The 22159-nt window shown below is 34.7% G+C and overlaps 4 protein-coding genes across 5 annotated transcripts; 3 read left to right on the top strand and 1 right to left on the bottom strand.

Moving 5' to 3' along the window:
• Window positions 1-344: 344 nt before the first annotated feature.
• On the top strand, window positions 345-2903 carry LOC105789054 (peroxidase 4). The gene is made up of 4 exons (XM_012616261.2): window positions 345-657; window positions 1631-1822; window positions 1974-2142; window positions 2237-2903. The coding sequence occupies exons 1-4, from the start codon at window positions 442-444 to the stop codon at window positions 2626-2628; spliced, it is 969 nt and encodes a 322-aa protein (XP_012471715.1). The 5' UTR covers window positions 345-441; the 3' UTR covers window positions 2629-2903.
• Window positions 2904-8725: 5822 nt separating this feature from the next.
• LOC105789055 (peroxidase 4) lies at window positions 8726-10675 on the top strand. The gene is made up of 4 exons (XM_012616262.2): window positions 8726-9031; window positions 9471-9662; window positions 9752-9920; window positions 10030-10675. Exons 1-4 carry the CDS (start codon window positions 8822-8824, stop codon window positions 10419-10421), a joined length of 963 nt encoding a protein of 320 aa, XP_012471716.1. The 5' UTR covers window positions 8726-8821; the 3' UTR covers window positions 10422-10675.
• Window positions 10676-12445: 1770 nt separating this feature from the next.
• On the top strand, window positions 12446-14419 carry LOC105789053 (biogenesis of lysosome-related organelles complex 1 subunit 1). 2 transcript variants are annotated; one of them, XM_052627607.1, is made up of 4 exons: window positions 12446-12716; window positions 12803-13008; window positions 13091-13193; window positions 14129-14419. In XM_052627607.1, the coding sequence occupies exons 1-3, from the start codon at window positions 12560-12562 to the stop codon at window positions 13178-13180; spliced, it is 453 nt and encodes a 150-aa protein (XP_052483567.1). In that variant the 5' UTR covers window positions 12446-12559; the 3' UTR covers window positions 13181-13193; window positions 14129-14419. The 2 variants fall into 2 exon arrangements, with proteins under 2 accessions (XP_052483567.1, XP_012471714.1); XM_012616260.2 differs by having other exon boundaries at window positions 12448-12716; window positions 14125-14419.
• A 398-nt stretch (window positions 14420-14817) lies between these two features.
• Window positions 14818-21237, bottom strand: LOC105789052 (protein TIC110, chloroplastic). The gene is made up of 15 exons (XM_012616259.2): window positions 20591-21237; window positions 20414-20473; window positions 20200-20323; window positions 20049-20117; window positions 19846-19944; window positions 19588-19654; window positions 19375-19439; window positions 19201-19295; window positions 18876-19003; window positions 18530-18630; window positions 17243-17459; window positions 16960-17114; window positions 16506-16631; window positions 15425-16396; window positions 14818-15314 (listed from the first exon to the last, which is right to left on the bottom strand). The coding sequence occupies exons 1-15, from the start codon at window positions 21085-21087 to the stop codon at window positions 15072-15074; spliced, it is 3018 nt and encodes a 1005-aa protein (XP_012471713.1). The 5' UTR covers window positions 21088-21237; the 3' UTR covers window positions 14818-15071.
• Between the last annotated feature and the right edge of the window lie 922 nt (window positions 21238-22159).

The raw sequence follows: 22159 nt of genomic DNA, 5'->3' as shown, positions 1-22159 counted from the left end.
GAGAACTTTTCAAATAGTGAGTGAATTTGTCAAATGCACTGCCCTCTAGCCTCTAGGTAGTTTTGTTTTATAGTCTTGCATTGCGTGTCGTCTTTAACGAAAGGGAATATTTAAATGCGTTTAGGAATCATGGACCCCAATGAGTTTGATAATTGGATGCTCACCCCACCAACTCGTTGATGAATTCCTGTCACCAATCAATTACTAATATGCTTTTTATAGATATATTATCTTCATCTTAATTACTAGACATCGAAAATACAGTCATTCATGCCTTGGTCTTAAAGATTAGGTGACCTGCCGGTTTCATGGTGCCCAACGCCTCTATATATTACCTCTAATGGCTAATGCTAACACCATCCCTTCATCCAAACACCTCTGCACTTTTATCTCTTCTATAATTTGTCAAGTATAACATTATACATATCGAGACTAGAGAGAATGGCTTTTTCTTCTTCATTTAGTGTCATGTTTGTTGTGGTGGTTTGGATGATGGTGGGGAGCAGTAGCTATGCTCAGCTCTCCACTAATTTCTACTCTAAATCATGTCCAAAGGTGTTGTCTACAGTTGAGTCAGTAGTTAAATCAGCAGTGTCAAAAGAGAAGCGCATGGGTGCTTCTCTCGTCCGCTTGTTCTTCCATGACTGCTTTGTCAATGTAATTTCCTCTCTTTCTCTTTCCTTCTTCTTGCTAAGCCCTTCTCTTCTATACACACATACGCATACACCTGCTGCAGCCTCCCTTGTTTTCTCGATACACTAATATTTTTGTTGCATTGCATGCCTACATGCATATTCATTATTCTTGGTCAACTGAGCTTAAGGTTTTTTCCCCTTTCAATTTAAAAATGGAGTTTCACGTTGAATGGTATCCACACACACGCATATATATATATATATATATATATATATATCTATATACATCAACCCTATACATATTGGGTTTAAAGTGTTCTAAATGAATCTTCAACCTATCAACATCATATTATAGTTAGGTTATTTAATTAGCTAGAGCGTTAAATATTAATTGAATGTTTAACTTAAATACAATGTGAAGCATATTTAAAACTGATGAATCAAATTTCAAATACGTATAAACCTGTTGCATGATAATTTGAATATTTGACATGTTAAAAGAATAAATAGTTATTTTAATGATATTATTCATTTTCAATACGCGTATATAAATTACCTATATTGTGTAAGTATATATGTTTAACATTTAGTCCATATGTTTTAAATATGCTCTATATTATATTCGAGCTGACATTTAATGATATTAATAGTCAGATTGACAAAAAAATCTCAACTGAAATAACATGATTTAAATTCATTTCACTTACCTGGTAAACATTGGCTGCGGGTCCAAATAACTTTCCAACCATGCATGCATGCTTTTTTCCTGCGGGCCAATACGAAATTACATTCGCGAACCCAAGTAACAACAATTATTGATGTCTGATTATCAAATGCCATTGCCTCATTAGCTATTAAGCTAAACCCCTCAAAAAGAGAAAAGATTGCAGATTGAGCAAGTAAACGACTAAGGAAATATCAACCATCTTAATTAGTTAGAATATATATATATGGTTGTTAAGTATGTATATATTTATCATGTCTAATTATGACAGGGTTGTGATGGGTCAATACTCCTAGACGACACTTCTTCTTTCAGGGGGGAGAAAACTGCGGCTCCCAATAATAATTCCGTGAGAGGTTTCAATGTTGTTGATGACATTAAGGCCAAGGTGGAGAAAGCTTGCCCTGGTGTAGTCTCTTGTGCTGATATCTTAGCCCTTGCAGCTCGGGACTCTGTTGTTATTGTAAGTAATTGAAATGAAAAGTACATATATACATGTATGTGCTCCTTTTATATTATTATTGCGTATTAGTCATCAACTAATCATAGAAAATCTGCTGTACTTGAAAAGATAACGATATTCACAAGAAAAAAGTTGAATTTGATTGGTACAGCTTGGAGGGCCCGGCTGGGATGTTAAGCTTGGAAGAAGGGATTCAAAGACCGCCAGCTTTTCTGCTGCGAATAGTGGTGTCATCCCACCTCCGACCGCCACCCTTAGTCAACTCATCAATAGATTCCAAGCGCGAGGTCTTTCTGCCAAGGACATGGTTGCTTTATCTGGTATAATAGACCATTCTTTCCTCCCCTGCACTGCACTACTTTATTATATCTATACATCTCTTCTAAGCTAAATTGCTTTATGGTGCCGAGCCAGGGGCTCACACAATTGGGAAGGCAAGGTGCGTGCTTTTCAGAGGTCGCATATACAACGAGACAAACATCGATACTTCATTTGCGAAGGCAAGGCAAAGTAGCTGCCCAAGAACCAGCGGATCAGGGGACAACAATCTAGCACCCCTAGACGTGGCAACCCCAGATTCTTTTGACTTAAAATACTTCAATAACCTCTTAAACAAAAAGGGTTTGCTCCACTCGGACCAAATACTCTTCAATGGCGGATCCACCGACTCATTGGTTAAAACATACAGCAGCAACACCAAGAAGTTCTATTCAGACTTCGTTACTGCAATGATAAAGATGGGAGATATTACCCCACTCACCGGATCAAATGGTGAAATCAGGAAGAATTGCAGGAAGCCTAACTAATGGCTCTTCCTCCATTGCTTTGCCCCAATAACTGAGGACTTGTCTAGTCTACACAGTTTGCTTCTTTATTTATATGGTCGTAGGAGGTCGGACAGTTACGAAGAAAAAACTGTACTTGCCGTTCGTTATGAATCCAACAACAAAAGAAAGATAATTGATTCCAACAAAATAAAATTAAGTGGAAAAGAGAAAGCATGCTAATGTTTGATGAGTTCCAGAAGGAACAATGATGCGTCTGTTTTGATGCAAATTAATGAATTTTGTGTTTTCTCTTAGCCTAGCCAGCTATTAAGCACAATGAGTACATTTTTCTTAGGTATTCAACGCACACGGATAAACTGATACAAGCAACAACAAAGATGATCAAGATTTGCATATGTTTCGAACTTGTTATGATATGGCAAATATGTCGGTAATGGCTTTGTGTCAATATATTAGAATGCATTTTGGAGCATGTCAGGTTGCATTTGAGTCTTATTTTTCTGCAATTCTAAGTAGGCTTGAGTCTTTAGACAAGACAAACATGTCTCATTATAGGATGATGTCTTAAGACATGATAAGCAAGTCGAGACATTTGAAGTCATCAACTAAATTAGTTTCACGGGAGATTAGTCTTGAGACATGGTCTTTGTGTCTCACGATATAAGACCATGTATTGATACATTGGCCCAAGTATAAAGAATTGGCTCTAGTTTTTAAAATTTGAGCTTCAAGATCTGATATAAAAATTTAATAAATCAGGATCTGTCATGTCAAATCATTAAGAATAAATTAAGAACAAAACTAAATGCGAAAACGTACTTGAATCCATTGTTGGAGATTACCTAAAAGATTTTGATTTTCCAAGAAAATAGTTTATCTCATTGTTTAACCCTCTAAAAGAGATAAAAACAAATACGAGATATATATCTATTTCTTGGGTACCACTAGAGGTGCTCATGGGCCGGGCAGCCCGGCCCGGCCCGACGGCCCGCCCGAAATATGGGAGGGTTCGGGTAAAAATATAGTCCCGAAATATGAGTTTGGGCAAAAAACGAGGCCCATTTAGAAAACGAGCCTGGGCCCGGCCCGAATATAATAAATATTTTTTATTTTTTATTTTAAAATACTTTTTTATTTTTTTATATTTAAAATAAATTTTTGGTGTTTATTAAAAAAATAGGTCGGGCCGAGCCAGGCTCGGGCTTAGGAATTTTTCCCGGGCCGGGCCAAGACAAAATTTTGGGCTCATATTTCGGGCCGGGCAGGGCTCGGGCCTAGGACGCGGGCCGAAATTTTTAAATAGCTTATTATTAAATCAATTTTGATATTTATAATTTGGCCCCTCATCAAATTATAAATACAACTTATGGTATCTATACATTATTTCCATGACACTTTAATACACATGACACTTTTAACATAATTGGCCACTTAATTTTATATCACACTTTATAATAGCATTATACATTATACATTATACATATGCATCCATAATTGAAGATTTTAATCCAACATCCAATTTAACGTTTTAAGGTCCTTTTGAGCTCATTGTTGGTTCGTAATGTTTTATAGATGTTGGATAGATTATTTGCATGATTAAAACTTCAGTATGAATACGTTTTAGATATTTGAATGATTAATCATTATTGCTTCGACAACTCTCGTGACATGCTTTATTCGATTTAACTTCTATATCTGATATAAGATATTACAAAATCCTACTTGAAACGATAATAATAGTAATAAGAGATGGCACGAACCATCCCATAAAATGGAGAATGAAAAATATAAATTAAATAAAAGAATATTGAAAAACACTTCAATCTTACAATTCTAAAAAATATAACTTCGGCTAGATAAATGGAAATTAATTACTCATAATTTTTGTAAATGCCAAAACAATATTAACCAAAGAAATATATTACAAAGCCTCCTCCCACCTTGGGAAGTGCCGAGTTCTTTATTTATAAGGACTAAAAAGGAATTCTACCCTAACTTTCTCTGCAAAATAATAAAAATAAGGGTAAACTACAAAAAGTCAATTTTGTTTGCTTTAGATTATATTTTAGTCACTTATGTTTGAAATGTTATGTTTTAGTCACTTACGTTATCGTTTTGTTACAAAGTGGTCACTCTACCGTTAAGCTCCGCTATCTACCTAACGGCGGTCCTACATGGCAATCCAAATAGGTTTTAAATGCTAACTTGTATGTCCTACGTGACAGTCCAAATTAAATTTATTTAATTAAAAACCTATTTTCATCCCAACAACTGGACATCCAAGTTGGCATTTAAAACTCATTTGGACTGCCACATAGGACTACCGTTAGAGAGGTAATGGAGTTTAACGGTAGAGTGACCATTTCGTAACAAACAATAACGTAAGTGACTAAAACGTAACATATCAAAACAAAAGTAATTTATCCTTAAAAATAATATAAAAATAAAATAAGATCTCAAAAAGACAAAATCATTAAATATAATATCTAACATTCAAAGCAAATCCTAAATCATTAAATACAAAACAATTGCTTTATCTCAAAATAATTCTATGATTATTAATGTGATCCACATTTTGTCCAAAATCTTCAAGCAACACACCTACCGTATTGTTCCCACGCCTTTGTCAATCATCGTTCATGCATCAACTACAGAAATTGGATCCAAATCTTAATATTTTGTGACATGTATTACACTTTTTAAAAATCAATATAATTTACTAAAATTAGTAAAAAAAATTGTAAATATTCAACTAAGGGAGCAAAGATAAGGATTGATTGCTCAACAAAAATAAATAGATTTATATATTGTTTAATTAGTCTAAAGTATCAAACAATACGGACGTGGAAATTTCGAAGCTAAGGGGTCCATAGGTATGTACCATATGGATAGGCAAACGCTGCAAGATTAGACACCTAAACAACCAGCTCTACCTACCGTGATAAGTTTGTCGATTGGATTTTAACTCAATTAATATTAATATTATTGTCAATGCAGGAGGACGTAGATTTGAGTACGTCGAAGCACATTATCCTCCTATTTATGAGTTAAAGAGGAAGTATTGTGTCAAAAAGAACAAATGTGATCAGAACTTGTAATATAGATTTGAAATTTAGTCCATATACATTTATTTTTAGAAATTTATTCTTTTTACTTTTCAGATTTCAAAATATAGATCCAACAATTAACATTGGTAAAATTATTTTGTTAAATTCAAGTTCATTATGTCTTTTTTTTTTAATTATTTGACTATCAAGTAAGTATTTTTTTTTAACTCCACTCCAACATTAAATAAGAGGATAAATGCGCTTCAACGAGCTTAAATTGTCCCTTAAATCGTATTTCTGGATCCATCAATGATCGAAGGGTTTATTAGAATATAAGGGCTTATCTTTTAGGATCAATTTGTTTGAAAGATTTCTTATTTTTTATGAATAAATATTTGATAGTACAATAATCTAATATTAAATTTGAGACCATCAACATTGCAAGAATGGCTATCTAATATATTATTGCGACATTGGCTTGCCTTAAAAATAATTATGCCATATAATTAATTATTTTGATTTTATTTAATCATTAAAATATATTTATCATTGAAATTATTATATTTAATTTTTAATTAAATAAATATTTTATAATCAAATGGGTAATATATAAAATTTTGAAATGTAATTACTTACATTTTAATTTTGCTTAAATTATCCAAATTTGATAATTGATTATTTAAAATTGTTTAAATTAAAATTTAAAATAGATAATATATAAATATTTAAGTTAAATCAAATGGTTAATTATCTAATTAATTTTTTATTTAATTAAATATTTATCTAAAATTTAAAGATTCTAATTATCTAATTAAAATTTTAATAAATTTTAATTATTAAATATAATAATTATCCAATTTATTATTTTTAATTTCTTATTTAATTAAATAAATATTTTATAATCAAATGGATAATATACAAAAAATTATATGTAAATTGTACTTATATTTTAATTTTACTTAAATTATCTAAAATTTTTAAGTAGATAAAAATAAATATATATATAGAAATTAAATTTAAAAAAAGATGCAACACCTGTCCGATATCATGCTTTCGTACCTTGTTATATATATATATATATATATATATATATATATATATATATATATATATATATATATAATATGTAAGTTTGGTTTTAAAGTTTATTTTGGCATTTGAGTCTTCTTTTTTTTTGTTTTAATTTGGTACATAAGTTCAATTTTAATGTTCAATTTGGTACCTAGGTAAAAAACCCAATAAATAATTGATACATCTGCTCTAGTAAAAAAACTTAAGTACTTAATTGGGACAAAAATAGCTCAGGTTCGGTATTTAATTGAGATAAAAAAACTTCAAGTACCAAAATGAATATTGAAATTAAATTCAAGTATCAAATTAAAAAAACCTTTTGAATAACTCAATTTAAAGTTAACTAGTTAAGGTGAGGAAAAAATAACTAGTTAATTAATCTAAATAAATCTATAGGTGATTTATATATGATGAAAATAGAAATTAAACATTTTATTGTTGGTTCTTTGGGTAGAAACATTTTATTGCATAATTGAAGATATTGCATAGAAACACAAGAAAAGTAAAATTTCCTTTGAAAAGTGAAACTAGTAATAGTAAAAGGTAACAATAAAGAGAAAGCAGCCACAAAAGTTTAAATTGATATTGTTGGAGATTAGATTGATAAAAATTATTTAAGGGTGTGTTTGGAAGGATAATTATTTCTAAAACATGTATTGATTTTGTTATGTTTGGATGATTATGTGAAATATTTTGCGTTGTTTGAAAATTTTACTGGAATCATTTTTAAAAGTTGTTCTTAGTGAAACAAACATAATATAACATTATATTTGTTATGAAATATTATTAAAGTATTTTCTTTTGGTAACTGGATTTCATTTTATAATAATTATATTTTATATAAACTTAATAATAAATAATACCTAATTAAAACTTAATTTGAAGTTATGTATGACATTTATGCGAGTGGATAATAACACATTGAAGTTTGAAAGGACATGATTTAAACAAATAGTCATATTTGTATTGTTAAAATATTCAAATTTTACACTATTAAATATTATAAACTGTAATATATAAATATTTTTCGATAAAATATTAAGAATATTATTTAAAATTTAAAATTATTGCTAATGTTAAAATATATTATTAAAATGAAACTGCATTATTAAATAATTTATTAAAATAAGAAATTATATTAATAAGCTATTATATTATTAAATATAAATAATAAAATATGCATATTTAATAATATAAGAATATAATATTTGATATTAATATTTTAAAAATTAAAATTTATTAATAATATTATGCTTGATCCAAGTATAAAAATCAAGAGGCTTATTTTCTATTGATCTGTAAGTCATTTTCATTAATTAAATTATTTTCCATGAAACAAACAGGAAAAATATAAAGAGTTATTTTCCATAAATAATTTTTCGTGGAATAAACAGAGCATAATTAGAAATTCGTAACTAGTATGCTCACCATTCTTATATGATTGAGAATAGGAGAAAATTAGGAGGTGATTAAGCATGATTACTTTCTCTTTTCTTTTTATTCCACTTTTAAAGATGGAAAGTTTAATTCATGGTATAGCCCTTAAACTAAATTAGCTTTTTAATTTTGTATATAAATATATTTGTCTGTATATGACACATATTGTTATTGGATGACGATAAACTTTGGCAGCACTTTGAACATCATCAACCCTGTTGGTGCAATAGATAAAAACAAAACCAACAAACAAGTGATTTAGGAGAGGTGACAACTTTTTAAAACGTGACTGACTAAATCAAAATTCAGTCCCCTAAGCCTCTAGCTATGGCGGTGTCGTCTTCAACATAAGAGAATACTCAAAAGGCATTAAGGAATCATGGACCCCAATGAGTTTGAAAATTCAATCGGTTGATGAATTGCTGTCATGGATTAATTACTAATTTGATTTTTATAGATATACTTTCATTAATAATCTTATTCACTAACATGCCTTAGTGACTTGCCGGTGTCATTGTGCCACATGCCTATATATATTATCCCTAATGGCTAATGGTACCACCATCCATTCATCTAAACACCTCTGCACTTTTTTATCTTCTTCTATTATAATTTGTCAAGTATAATAATATATAAGCATATTCAGAGTTGAGAGTATGGCTTCTTCATTTGGTGTCTTGTTTGTTGTAGGGGTTTGGATGATGATGGGGAGCAGTAGTTATGCTCAGCTCTCCACTAATTTCTACTCTAAATCATGTCCAAAGGTGTTGTCTACGGTTGAGTTAGTAGTTGAAAGAGCTGTGTCAAAAGAGAAGCGCTTGGGTGCTTCTCTCCTCCGCTTGTTCTTCCATGACTGTTTTGTCAACGTAATTTCCACTGTTTCTCTTTCCATCTTCTTACTACATATACACATGGTCACATAAGCATATTCAGTGTTCTTGGTCAACGGAACTTGAGTAACTTTTTTTTCATTCCTTTCAATTTAATAGTATATTGGAGTTTCGTGTTGAAAAGCGCCGTCAAATGTTTAATCTCATGTATATATATTTAGGGTAATCAATATAAAACTCAATCCAGAATACCTTTCCAACCATGCATGCATGCATGTGTTTTTTTCCCTGCGGACTTAAAGAAATTCCATTTGTGGAGCCAATATAAGTACTGATGTATGATGATGAAATGCCTTTGCACCTCACTCAAAAGGGGAAAGGATTGCATATGGAGCAAGTGAATGACTAATGAAATACTTATATATATGGTTATTAATTAAGTACGTCCTGTATTTATCATATTTAATTATGACAGGGTTGTGATGGGTCAGTACTCCTAGACGACACTTCTTCTTTCACCGGGGAGCAAACTGCTACTCCCAATAATGGGTCCTTGAGAGGTTTCGAAGTTGTTGATGAGATTAAGGCCAAGGTGGAGAAAGTGTGTCCTGGTGTAGTCTCATGTGCTGATATCTTAGCCATTGCAGCTCGGGACTCCGTTGTTATTGTAAGCACTTGAAATGAACAGTCCAACGTACATACTGCATATTAGTGTGTCACCAAATGAATATAGAAAATTGAGTTTGATTGGTGCAGCTTGGAGGGCCCGACTGGGATGTTAAGCTTGGAAGAAGGGATTCAAAGACCACCAGCTTTTCTGATGCAAATAGTGGTGTACTCCCACTGGGTAGTGCCAATCTTAGCCAACTTATCAGCTTATTCCAAGCGCAAGGTCTTTCTACCAAGGACATGGTTGCATTATCTGGTATAATACAAGTATATAACATTCTTTCCTCTCCTGCACTTCAGTCTGTACTACTTTATTATATCTATAGATCTCTTCTAAGCCAAATTGCTTTATGTTGCTGACCCAGGAGCTCACACAATTGGGAAGGCAAGGTGCTTGGTTTTCAGAAATCGCATATACAACGACACAATTATCGATACTTCATTTGCAAAGACAAGGCAAAGTAGCTGCCCAAGAACCAGCGGATCAGGAGACAACAACCTTGCACCCCTAGACCTGGCAACCCCAAATTCTTTTGACTCCAAATACTTCGAAAACCTCTTAAACAAAAAGGGTCTACTCCACTCAGACCAAGAACTCTTCAATGGCGGATCCACCGATTCATTGGTCAAAACATACAGCAGCAACGTGAAGAAATTCTATTCAGACTTTATTGCTGCAATGATAAAGATGGGAGATATTAAGCCACTCACCGGATCAAATGGTGAAATCAGGAAGAATTGCGGGAAGCCTAATTAATATAGCTCCTCCGTTGCTTTGGCCTTATAATTAATGAGGACTACCCAGGATTTACTTCTATGTTTATATCGTCGTATGAGGTAAAACAGTTTACGAATAAAAAATATTACTTATCGTTTTTAACTAAAGAAGAAAAATAGAGCATGCTTAGACGATAAGCAGCTTGCATGTTAATGTTTGATCGAGTTCCAAGAAGGACAATGTTGTTTGTGTATTTTGAAGCATATTAATGAATCGTTTTTCTTTCTTCTTAAGCATAGTGATTCACAGGTTGCCAGTAAATTATTGCTCTTTTTGTTACTATATTATATATTTCTTTAAATAGATACCATTAGCTTTTTAAGTTTGAGATGGTCACTGGTCAGAGGCTGACAGCCACTGGTTTGATCATTTCTTTTCCATTAAATGCTTTCATTTTTATTTTTTTTTATATTTGTACATTATAATAAATTAGCCCATGGTATACGCATACTAGATAATTCGTTTAGTTAAAAATAAACCAGTCAATCAGTATATTAATGGTAGCTTAGCTATTGACGGAGATGTTTGCTTTACTCTAATTAAATAAAACCTTCCATTAGTAGGGCCTAACCATCTAATTATAACATCACACATTTATATTTTTTTTTGGATAAGTCCATGGAGTGCTTGAAAACAAACAGGAGATACGAGACTTTGTTTGTTGACTAACTTCTAGATAGGATTCGTTGGAGATGCCTGCGACAATTGCTCAAATACCATGGGAAGTAGTGGAAACTTTCATTCCTCATAAGAGAAGTCGTCGTAGTAGGAGATATGGGTTTCTGTCCTTAGCCCGTTTAAAGGAAGAACCTCATATTGGAGGAAGGTGAAGCCTAAGGTGCATCGTGTTGGAGATGTGGTCTGAACGAGGTTGAGGAATAACGCAATAAGGTGATGGATTCTGTTCGGCAGTGGAATCTAATCGGAATGAAATGTCATCCTCGAAGGAGCGGCGGGATTCTGAAAGGATTGGGAAGGAGATTAATAGTATGAAGATGATCACAGGGGAGGTGAATGAAGAAATGGTCAAGTTGTTGAAGAGGTGTGTGGTGGGTACCGCTCGATGCTTTTATGAGACCATGACTCTCAAAGAAAACTTCAAGATGGGTGGGGTATTTGATGTGAATATCAACAGAATGGGGGTAAACAATTCCTAATTGTTTTTGATAATGAGGATGAGACCCGGTAATTAGTAACCTTTACAGTTAAATGGGTAAAAACAAGTTATTATTATGTGTCTGTAATGCACTAGTAAAATTCATTCTAAAAACAAGTTTAATGAAAATTAGTATGGTCCATTGTATATAAAGAACGAGTTTGAATATTCTTAATGAATTTCACGGTTTATTGTTTAAATGTCTAAAGCAATAGAGACATTATAGGAACTCTACGTATATAAACATAAGAAGTGGTGCCGCTTTAACAAGCAGAGGTAGAGTCTCTCTTGTAAATGTTTATTATAAACAAGATAAGCATATGGTTATATTAGTGCTAAAAGTGAACAACCTATGACGAAAATATAAACGAATATTATGTGTAGTGTATTTTAGATTCTAATACTAGGAGTTGCGATTTAATCTTCGAACACTAACTTCATTAGAATTATGAAAATACATCTGTTAATTGATAGTCCAAATCAAGAGATACTATTTTGTATGCATAATATGTGTTTGTGTGAAAGGCTATAAAGTAAGTTACCAACATTTTAAACTAGGGGATTGTTAATAGTTTATAACGTTGGTATAATAATATTCAATATATAAAAAGTTTAATAAATTATAATTATTGATCAAGTAGTTATAATATAAAGAAGTAATTTTTGTACGTAAAATTGTCTTATAAAAATATAATTTTATGTAAAATTATCTTATTAAACAACATAATATTATGAAAGGATATTTAATGGAAAGAAGCGCTTATCATATGTCTATATTAAGTTTTTTTTTTTCTTAAGTGGCTTAGGTACTTTTATGCGAGGCCTGGGCCCAAAGAAGTAGAGACAAAGATTTGGCGAATGTGTTACTGTTAAAGCAGATGACTTAACTAACAACACAAACACAAAAAAACCGAAAGGAAAGCGAACTCGAAACTCGGTGGCATAGCTAACTGAGACAGAGATGAACTCACCGCAGCTTCCACAGACCCGTGGGCGCGTGTTATCCTCATCCGAGATAAACAAATCCCCAGCCGGGTCAGGAGGAGATCTTGAATCTTCTTTAATCCAAATCTACCACCATCACCACCACAACTCCCTCAAGCTCCGGGATCAGGCCGGTCAGTTCTGTTTTTTTTTTTTTTGTGTGTGTGTGTGTGTTAATTAAGTAATTAATTAATTAGTTTAAAGGAATTGATCGGAACAGAGAAAGCGAAGAAAGATGCGATTAAGAAAGCGGGGAGAGTGTCGGATTTGTTGGTGGAGGCGGTGAACGGAGGTGTGCAAGAGTCGTTTATAAACGAGAAGCGAATCGAGGCGGAGATTCGTGCTTTGGCTTCTACAATTGCTCGTTTCATGAAGCAGACCGATCAATGGCTCGCCGCTTCTCACGCCATTAACACCGCTGTCAAGGTTTTTCCCACTTTCTATCTCATCCTTAACTCTCTTTTTTAAATTAATTACAACTGGGTTTTTGATGAATTGTTGGTTTTAGGAAATTGGAGACTTTGAGAACTGGATGAAGAGCATGGATTTTGATTGTAAGAGTATCAACGCTGCAATCCGCAACATCTACCAACAATGACATACGAATTCAGGTAGTTTTATTAGCTTCATCCATTTATTTTAAAATTACTGCTAATCATATCCAATTGTACTCTTTCTCACTACTGTTACTGCAAGTTCCTTGGAATCCAATGAGATTGCTGGCTTCATTATTTTAATTTATTAACCTGCTAAAGTAATAGTTGTATTTGCTAAGAGTAGAACTCAATGGCATGCCAAACTTTAGACTACATTTACCATAACACTTGAGCTTGGAAGTTGGAATCATAGGGTTTAATGTTTTGATGCTGGTTCTCTTGGAGCAGCCTATGCTCTGAGCGCATGAACATCACTTAATATGTTTATGTGATAGCATAGCAAAAAACCAAAATGTTAATTCTATTTTATTCTAGATTCCAATATCTTATTTGGGAATGTTTTTGAACCTCAGGCATTGAGGAAGCTTTTCCCACTATTGAAACAGGAAGAGGTTCCCTTTTCTTTCCTTTCTTTGGAACATGTTAATTTCTTCATGATTTTCTTTTAAATAAAGACTGGTAGAGTAACAGACTCTCATGGTAACCCCAACCATATATACATATAAAGTTACTTAGTTTATGGCTTATGTGGATTATCTAGGGAAATGCTTCATCTTCTACTTGCTCTTTATCCAGTTAACACTAGAAAAGAGCTAACGAGATTTGTTCTTTAACCATTCTTGGTGCTTCTGCGGCCCTAGTAGTTGCATATCTTGGGATGAATTCTATGCGAAATAATAGTTGCTTCATAACATCAATAACCTCATAACTCTCTAAATTCAATAAATTATATCTTTTAAGCACTTGGTTTATATTTATAGCTAAAAAATTGCTTGTTTATTGTCTTCTACAAGAAAATGAAGGATATCGCACCTACTATATGCGGTTTGTGAAAATTCATAGTCATTGCTTCTCTGTTTACTCTGTGTTATTCATTTGCATGCAGGCAGGCACCAATTGAGGTCCCTGCTTCTTCTGACAAGTCTCTGCAATTTCATTTCCTTGTTCTTTTGATAACAAGAAGCTATTATTAGGCTGTTGATCTCTTTGCTTTGAGAAGCTAGCAAAGTTGTGCCTCTGCAATTTCATTTCCTTGTTCATTTGTTCCATACTATTAAGCTGTCCATCTCTTTCTTTTGAGAAGCTAGCAAAGTTATGGAGGCATATATGTAAAAAACACAATAGCAGAAAATAATTGATAGATGTAATAATTGATTTATCTCATATTTGATTTGCATTCACTGATGGTTTTTGCTAATAATTTCCCTTCTTTTAGTGGTGGTGGACGAGCGTTGGTCAATGGTCGTAGAATGAGTTATAAAAAAAATGCATGATTGACGCCCATACTTGAGGGTCTTCCCCAGCTTTGACCCTAGCTCAGATCCCAGCAAACTCAAGCTTGATACTCGACTTAAACTCGATTAAACAATTATCTTTTAAGTTAGAGCTCGACTCGAGATATAATTAAACTACTCTAGCTTGATTAAGATTATATATATTTAAACTTGAGCTAAGGTTAATAATATATATATCAAGAGAAATAACATAATAATATAAAAATGTTACAAATGAAATTTTCAATAAAGGTCATTCAAATTAAGTACTACTAAACAAGGAAAAGATAAAAGAAAGATACAAGTCAGAGAATTTTCGTTGTTATTATTATATATTAAAGAGAGAATATCATGTTTTGGAAAATACCATTGAGTAAAAATAATAAGTGTTAAGGAAAACACGGATAGAGCAAGAAGAAAGCAGCAATTAAGATCAAACACCTTCATCACTATCGCCATCCTACCTCTTTTCAACTTAGTAACATATAGAAAAGGAAAAGCCTTCAAAACTGAGCTTCCTAAACAAATGGCTCTCTACACCACAATTTCAAGCAAACATTCAAAACACAAACTTTTCTTCCTCTGCTCCGACTGATACTGCTCCATGTCCCATCTCTTTGGCAGCTGCCGCCACTGAATCACTTATGTTAAGCAGATACTGCAAGCGGGACAACTTCTCAGGAGCAGGATTACTTTGGGCGTATACACCAAACAGATCAGCTAGCTCCTCCGGCACCTCCCATGATAGTGGCTCCGAAGGCACAGCTTTGTCACAAGCTAGCAAGTCATTAAGCGAGGAAACCTACAAAACCAGCAACAAATCTTAGGCATTAATTGACCTTGTTACAAATACAAGTATGCTAACACCAAACACTATTGAACTACATGAAACCAAGCTAGAATGTTCCTTACCGCTCCCTGTCGATTTCTCTGCCGTAGCAGTGCCACAGCTTGAACAAGTGAATTGGACAATCTAGTCCGTGCGAGATCATGAACAACACCTTTTGCCTTCTGAGGATTAACCTTGAGATCTGCTGGGATTTTGTCATAGACTTCTTCTTCATCAAACTCACCAGTGCCTGATGAGAAAATCTCATCTACAGTTTTCTTGAAGAGGTTTTCCCGTAAGCTCTCTGAGATCATGTTGTCTAAATCAACACCTGATTCCTTGAGTTCCCTTATCTGCTTAATGTTGAGTCTCCCTTGACCAATAGCTGTTTCAATAGCAGCTGCCATTTTGGTAGTTGTTATGCTCTTTATTATTTTCTGTGCATATGGTCCAGGTAAGCCAACATTCTTCTGCAGCTCATTGAGCTGCTCCATCCTAGCCTTGGTCAACTGTCCATCAGCTAAAATCACCTCAGCTTGTTGCCTAAAAGCCTGCTCCGCCAAACTCCGATGGACTTCTACTGTCTCCTCACTTGTCAAACCAAGGATCCCACCAAGCTGGTTCAGTAGAACATACTCTGAATCATCCTTCTTCGTGGTTATTTGAGCACCAAAAGGAATCCTGGTGACTTCACCTGTCAGACAATATAACAAGTACGTTTTGTAGAGGTCCATACGATCTCTTTCGGAGAGGTCATCTTTGAGTGTTATCTCTGTTTGGCCTGGCTTGCCCAACTTTGCATTAAGTTCCTTGTTAGGTTTTATTTTCCTAAGTGTCTGAAGGGATTCCCATTCATCATCCTCGTCAACTTCTTTTACTTCCTCTTTAGCAGGTTCTTCTGATGGAGTATCAGAAGATTCCCCTTTGATGTCTGCCACCAATTCCGTGACAACCAAGGTGTTAAAGGCAATCAACTTTTTAAGTTCTCTTGCGGATTCTGTCCGATTATCCGCCGATCGAGACCGTTTCACATAATTCAAGAAAACCTTACGGACCTGAGCACATGCATGATGATTTCAAGCAGAGAGAGAGACGTTAAACCTAGAGCTCAAATTTAATAAAATGAATAACCATTGGCACAAAATAACTGTAGTGTGCACTCACAGCCTTGCTCGCAATCGACATAGCTGCTTCTCTAGTTAATCGCAAACCATGTGCAGCTTTCCTCACAGCATTCTTTACATCGGCATCATAGCCATCAACACCAGCAGAAATAGCATCCTTCACGGCCTGAAGTGATCATTTATAATTAAAAGAAGAATTAAGACACAACTAACCACATCTTTTGGTTCCAATAATCCATGAGAGATTTTTCATTTTTCCCAGCTTTTCCATATCAACATGACAGTATCAAAAAGACATCAAACCTACGGGACTATATATCCCTTTTAAAGTACAGTACAGCTGATGAGGTGCTAGTGCAATACTAAATCGGGGAATCTACTTATTCTATTCTCAAGTGTAGAACATAAAGCAAAAAAATAACTGTTCAGACTGAATTTTGAGTAGATATAGTATTAGAATAATGAATCTCCAGGCCAAAGGGACACAATTTTACCTTCTCAAACAAACTGCCACAGATATCTGAGTGAGCTGCATCAACAGTTTGCTGAGGAATGCAGAGCATGACTCGCACCTTCAGCAATGCAGCAACATCACTTTCATCCAGCTCACCGTCAGATACACATTGTTGAAGCTTTTTCCGGTAGATTTCTTGAAACAAAATAGACATATCAGACACTTCAAATAATATTTTAACATTGAAAACAGAAAAAACAATATCCTAATAGGGAAGACAAAAAGTCTCAGCCTTTTCCTTTTCCCAACCCTGCTTCTAATACCTTCGTGAATCTGACTAGCCTTTTGTGGATCAAAGTGCAATTCTTCACAAAGATTCTGGAGGAAGGCAGCCTTGCTATCTGCCATCTCAAGGTCACCACCCTGAAAAGCCTCTGAAAGCCGTTTCTGATATACTTTCGAAGTAACATCAAGTATGATAGCTTCTGCTTCTTTATTGCCCAAGCCAAGTATGTTCCTCAATTGGTTCAATGAAGTAAGCTGAAGTTCAGACACAGACAACAAAAGAAACAAGCATTAGAAAACAAAAAGACAAGGTGCTGCAAAATACAAAGATAATGCATCAAAACCTACTAGTAAACCAAGACAGAACAGAGAAAAAAGGAATGCAGTAAGCAGTTGTTTTGACTGTTGAAAACACTCCCTGATACTGTTGAGCAAACAATGGGACTCTTATCAGCTAGTTTATCCACTAATAAGTCTAAAGTTTCCATGCAGTCACAATTTAAAAGTTGAATCAACAAAAATGGAGACACCAGGCTGAGTAGCCATGAAATTAATAGTTATATAAAGGGCAATAAGAGAAGTCTCCTAAGTTTGATGCTGTTAGGTTTTATCATGAGGTGGGAAGTGAAGAATAAAGGGAGGCAACCAGATTAATAGCAGGACGACAAAAAAAAATTCTATAGGTGAATCCTAATGGTGCTTTGCTTGCATATGCTATAAAAATGAGAAGCAAATATTTCCGACTAACACCCTGGATATTTTCAACTTTATCAGGATCTTCATCTTTTCCAAACTAGTAATAATCAGGAAGTTCAGAAGTTACAGAAAACAACAATAACCTTCCCAGCTCCACAACTTAGTAAAAAGAAAAGCTTCTAGAGTTTACACTTGAACATACATATAAAGAACAATACCAGCCAGAAGCACCAGCTACTTATAACATAACTTTGCAGGATTATTTCCAGCCTCCTTTACACCATTATCCAAGAAAAACCAGCTAGATATTCTTTTAATATTTCCCATAACATAACATGGATCATTTCATTTAGTCAAGGTTATAAGCATTCAATTTTCTTCCATTACGAATTTTTCTCCAGGAGTGATAATCAAAATTACACTAGTAGCATCCCATAAGAATTGTTCTCCAGGAGTGATAATGTTTCTGCCGATAGGAATTAGTTTAAAACAAAAATTAGACATAATGCTTCAGAAAAGGTAACAACTGCTATAATAAAGGAATTTGTTGATGTTCTCCGGACCTCTAAGCTATTAAGACCAACCATGAGGCAACTGAACAAGAATATAGAAAGAGGGAATTCAATTACCTTATCCTTTTCCATACGGCCACCAGATAAAGAATCAGATACATAAGCCCTATAAAGAAGCTTCAAGTCATCCATCTTTCTGTCACTATCATACTCACCACCTGTGCCAATCATAAATAATGATAGTTTAATGGTTTTGGATGAGGGATGGTCAACCCTCGGTTATCATAAAAATTAAGCATAAATACAAATTGGTAAGAAACAGGTTTGCTCAACCGTTTTAAACAAAGCCAGACAAAATTTCACCCAGTTCATCCAATTTCTTCATATGCTTAAATATAAAACGTGCAGTACAATTGACAAGGTCTAATAGCCATGTATCTGATTAAAGGACTAGGAAGCATACCAACTAGAGAGACAGGACCAAGCCCACAGGCAAAACGATCAGCATCTGGGTGTTTACTCAAAGAGATAAGCAAATCATTGAATGACAATATCTTGTCAAGCTCTTCGACAGCTTGCTTGACTCCCCCACTGAGAAAACCTTACTTGATTAGTTGAGCAAATGGTATCAAAGAAAAAAAAATTTAATATTTTATGGTAAGGACAGAACATTCATAATCATAAGCAAATATAAAAATATACAAACACATTTAAGCATCATCACTAAGGAAAATTTTCTGACTGAAAAGAAATAAACTGCATTAGAGTCTAGGCATTCATAATCATACACAGTTCTCGCCCTAGACTTCAGTATGTTGAGTGCCACAGAAATATTTTCCTCAACTAGCTTTCTTTTGTGCTCCATCAACAGATCCTTGGCAAGCTACAAATCGGAAAACTACTATATTAAGAACAATCATATACCAATAACACCAATGCCAAAAATTGTGAAGAAATTATACCTCATCAGAAAGTTTGTATTTCAGTTGTGCTTTTCTAAGGGAGACAAGCAATTCCTCACCAACATCTGAAAGTAAATACTTAAAATTGAATTAACATTAAAGGCATTATCTGGCAGGTTTTAGATATTGCACAAGAACATTAATCATACAACCACCTTAAATTCTAAAATGGTCAATCTAAAATACACTGCGGAAGGAACATCCACGCATTACCTCTTCCAACTGAAGTTAACTTGGAAGCATACAATTGTTTGGCATTATCACGGATAGCAATCTCAACCTGGAGGCATAAATAGTATATACTGACTTATTATCAGGTTGAAAAAAGTATGAACTTATCATCAGATTTTCGAAAGTTGAACTGACAGGGCTGCATTCATGATGCCAAAAGTAAAGCGATTGAAATAATTGATTGGAAGAGTATAAGAAAATAGGAGCAAAGAAGTTCATAAAAATAATGGTCATAAGTACCTGTGCATCAGTGACCTTAAAAACACGCTTCCAAGGCAAAAGAAAAGTTGATGCATCCCCAAAAACTAGAGTTGAAACATAAATCAGCCTCTGAAATGCCTGCACTGGAAAGAAGCTAAAAATGGTCAAGATCCACATGTGGATTGCATCCTCCTAAGTTCCTAATTCATAATAACAGGTGTACATAATCACAGGTGACTGACCCGCCGCTGCTCTAAATCACCATCACGATCTCCAGTCTCAAGCCTTTGCCTAAAGATTCGCCTACCAATCTAGCAAGCAGAATCAAATAAACAATTTTGAAATTTCCATTAAAGACAAAACGTCTACATAGAGTGAACATCACGAGATTACCTCCATATGCATGGAAGCTGCATCAGGGTCATCAATGCCTAATGCATTTTTGAAGCTGATTATGGTTTCAACTTCATCGCCTCTAAGATCTTCACTTCCAGAGGAAAGCACAGAAGATACAAACCTGTAACATCGAAGATTCAGAGCCAAACCTTGCACCTAAATCCTTTTTTCCAAATAAGAAGAGAACTGATTTAACTAGTATCAAACATACCGACAGTACAAATCACAAAGCTCCATGTTAAATGCCTCATCCTGCTTGCTCACTCCGTATCTGAATTATTTTAAACATTGCAAAAGACTTTAGCTCCCAATGAAATTAGTGAAAACAAAGGCCAGAGTCTTTTCAACTTAATCACAATAATAATTGGGTAAGATTTAAAACACGTACTTTTGCGCAATATTCTCAATATCTTCTCTCTTGATAGCATCGGGGCTATCATAGGCAGCTACATAATTATGCAAAGTAACAGCCGCAACTTCCGGAACAGCGGCGTTCACCGCATAGACGGCCGCTCCGCCAGCAGCCCCGAGGACGGCTGCTCCACCAAAGGCGGCATTCCGATTGCCACCGAAACGAAGGCCGAGGCCGTACCCAGCAGCTAAAGCACCAGCAAGGATGACAGCAGAAGTGGCTAGTCTAACGGGCGGCGACAAATTCTGAACCAAGGGTTGGATGCCAGTCAGCTCCTTGGGGCCTCCGAAAATGTTGGGGGCTTCCGTTTCCGATGAGGAAGCGGGTTGGTCATGGGTAGAGAGGGAGCTGCGGGGGAAAGAGACCCTGAAACGACGTCGAGAGGGCCTGGGGAGGGAATTAGGGGTGAAAGGGAATAAGAGAAGAGGGCGAGGGTGAGAGGAAGGGGGAGAAAGGAGAAGAGAGGGATTCATGGGGTGGGGCGACTCGGCGGCTTTAGGGTATAGGGTTTAACGAAAAAATGGAGGAGAAGAACGATGAAGCAGGCCGAGTGAGGATGGGATAGGGAGACGAGAAAGATAAGAGTTTTTAAGATATAAAACACGACAAAATTTCAATTCCCGTTCTGTAGCGTCTATTAGCAGTCCTTGTATATTTACTATGACATAATGAGTGGGTTGATTTTCCATAAGGGAATTAGATAGCATCAAAACAAAATTAAGGTACTGTTTGATATAAAATACATCCCTGCATCACACTCTAACAGACGGTTTATATAGCTAGGTGGAGTCTTACATCATTTGGTGATGAAGAAAGTTGAAAGTTACTTCTAAGTCGGGATAACGCATCAGTGCTTTTTTTTTTTTCTCGAAAAACATGCTTGAATGATTTAAAAGTCATACAATAGATGAGTATTTTACACTTATCAATCAAAGGAGGATAATATAATGTTAGAGACTTTATCGGCAGAAATAAACTGGATAATGATAGTAGCATCCATTTCTATTTCAAGCTTGGTGATTTCAAACCTCTAGCCATTAAAAAGCTATCTCTCAAGGCTTAGAGTTCTGCCTCAACACTAATAGCTCTTGATATATGTTGAGAAGCTCCAATTGCTCAACTACTGATGTGATCCCTAATGAGAGTCCAACCCTCACTATTATTGGCTTGCCTATAGCAGATCCATCGATGTTAAGCTTATACCAGTCTGGTAGAGGTGGTTTCCAAGTAACTAAAACAAAGGATGGTAGATCTCTCCTACTCACTATAGGAGAGAGGGCAAAGAATTCTCCAACCGCAAAGATCTCCCTATCAAGGAAATGCTCTTTAGGGTAGGCATGACCAAAGATTAAAGCATTGTGAGTAAGCCATACCTCCCATAAGGTGAAAGCAAATAGGACACTCCAAGGGATTTTAAGTTTGATTGCCCTTATTTTCGATGAAAGGTTTGCAGTGAACTAATTCTCCCATTTGATTCCTGAAATGGGGGGATCTAGGAAGCAATGTGAATGGAACACCAAAAGCTACTTGTGGTTTGCTGATCCC

This window comes from Gossypium raimondii, chromosome 2, assembly GCF_025698545.1.
Source record: "Gossypium raimondii isolate GPD5lz chromosome 2, ASM2569854v1, whole genome shotgun sequence".
In the NCBI taxonomy this organism is placed as follows: Eukaryota; Viridiplantae; Streptophyta; class Magnoliopsida; order Malvales; family Malvaceae; genus Gossypium; species Gossypium raimondii.
Note: the sequence above shows the minus strand (reverse complement) of the source record. Positions and strands in the feature narration are given on the sequence as shown.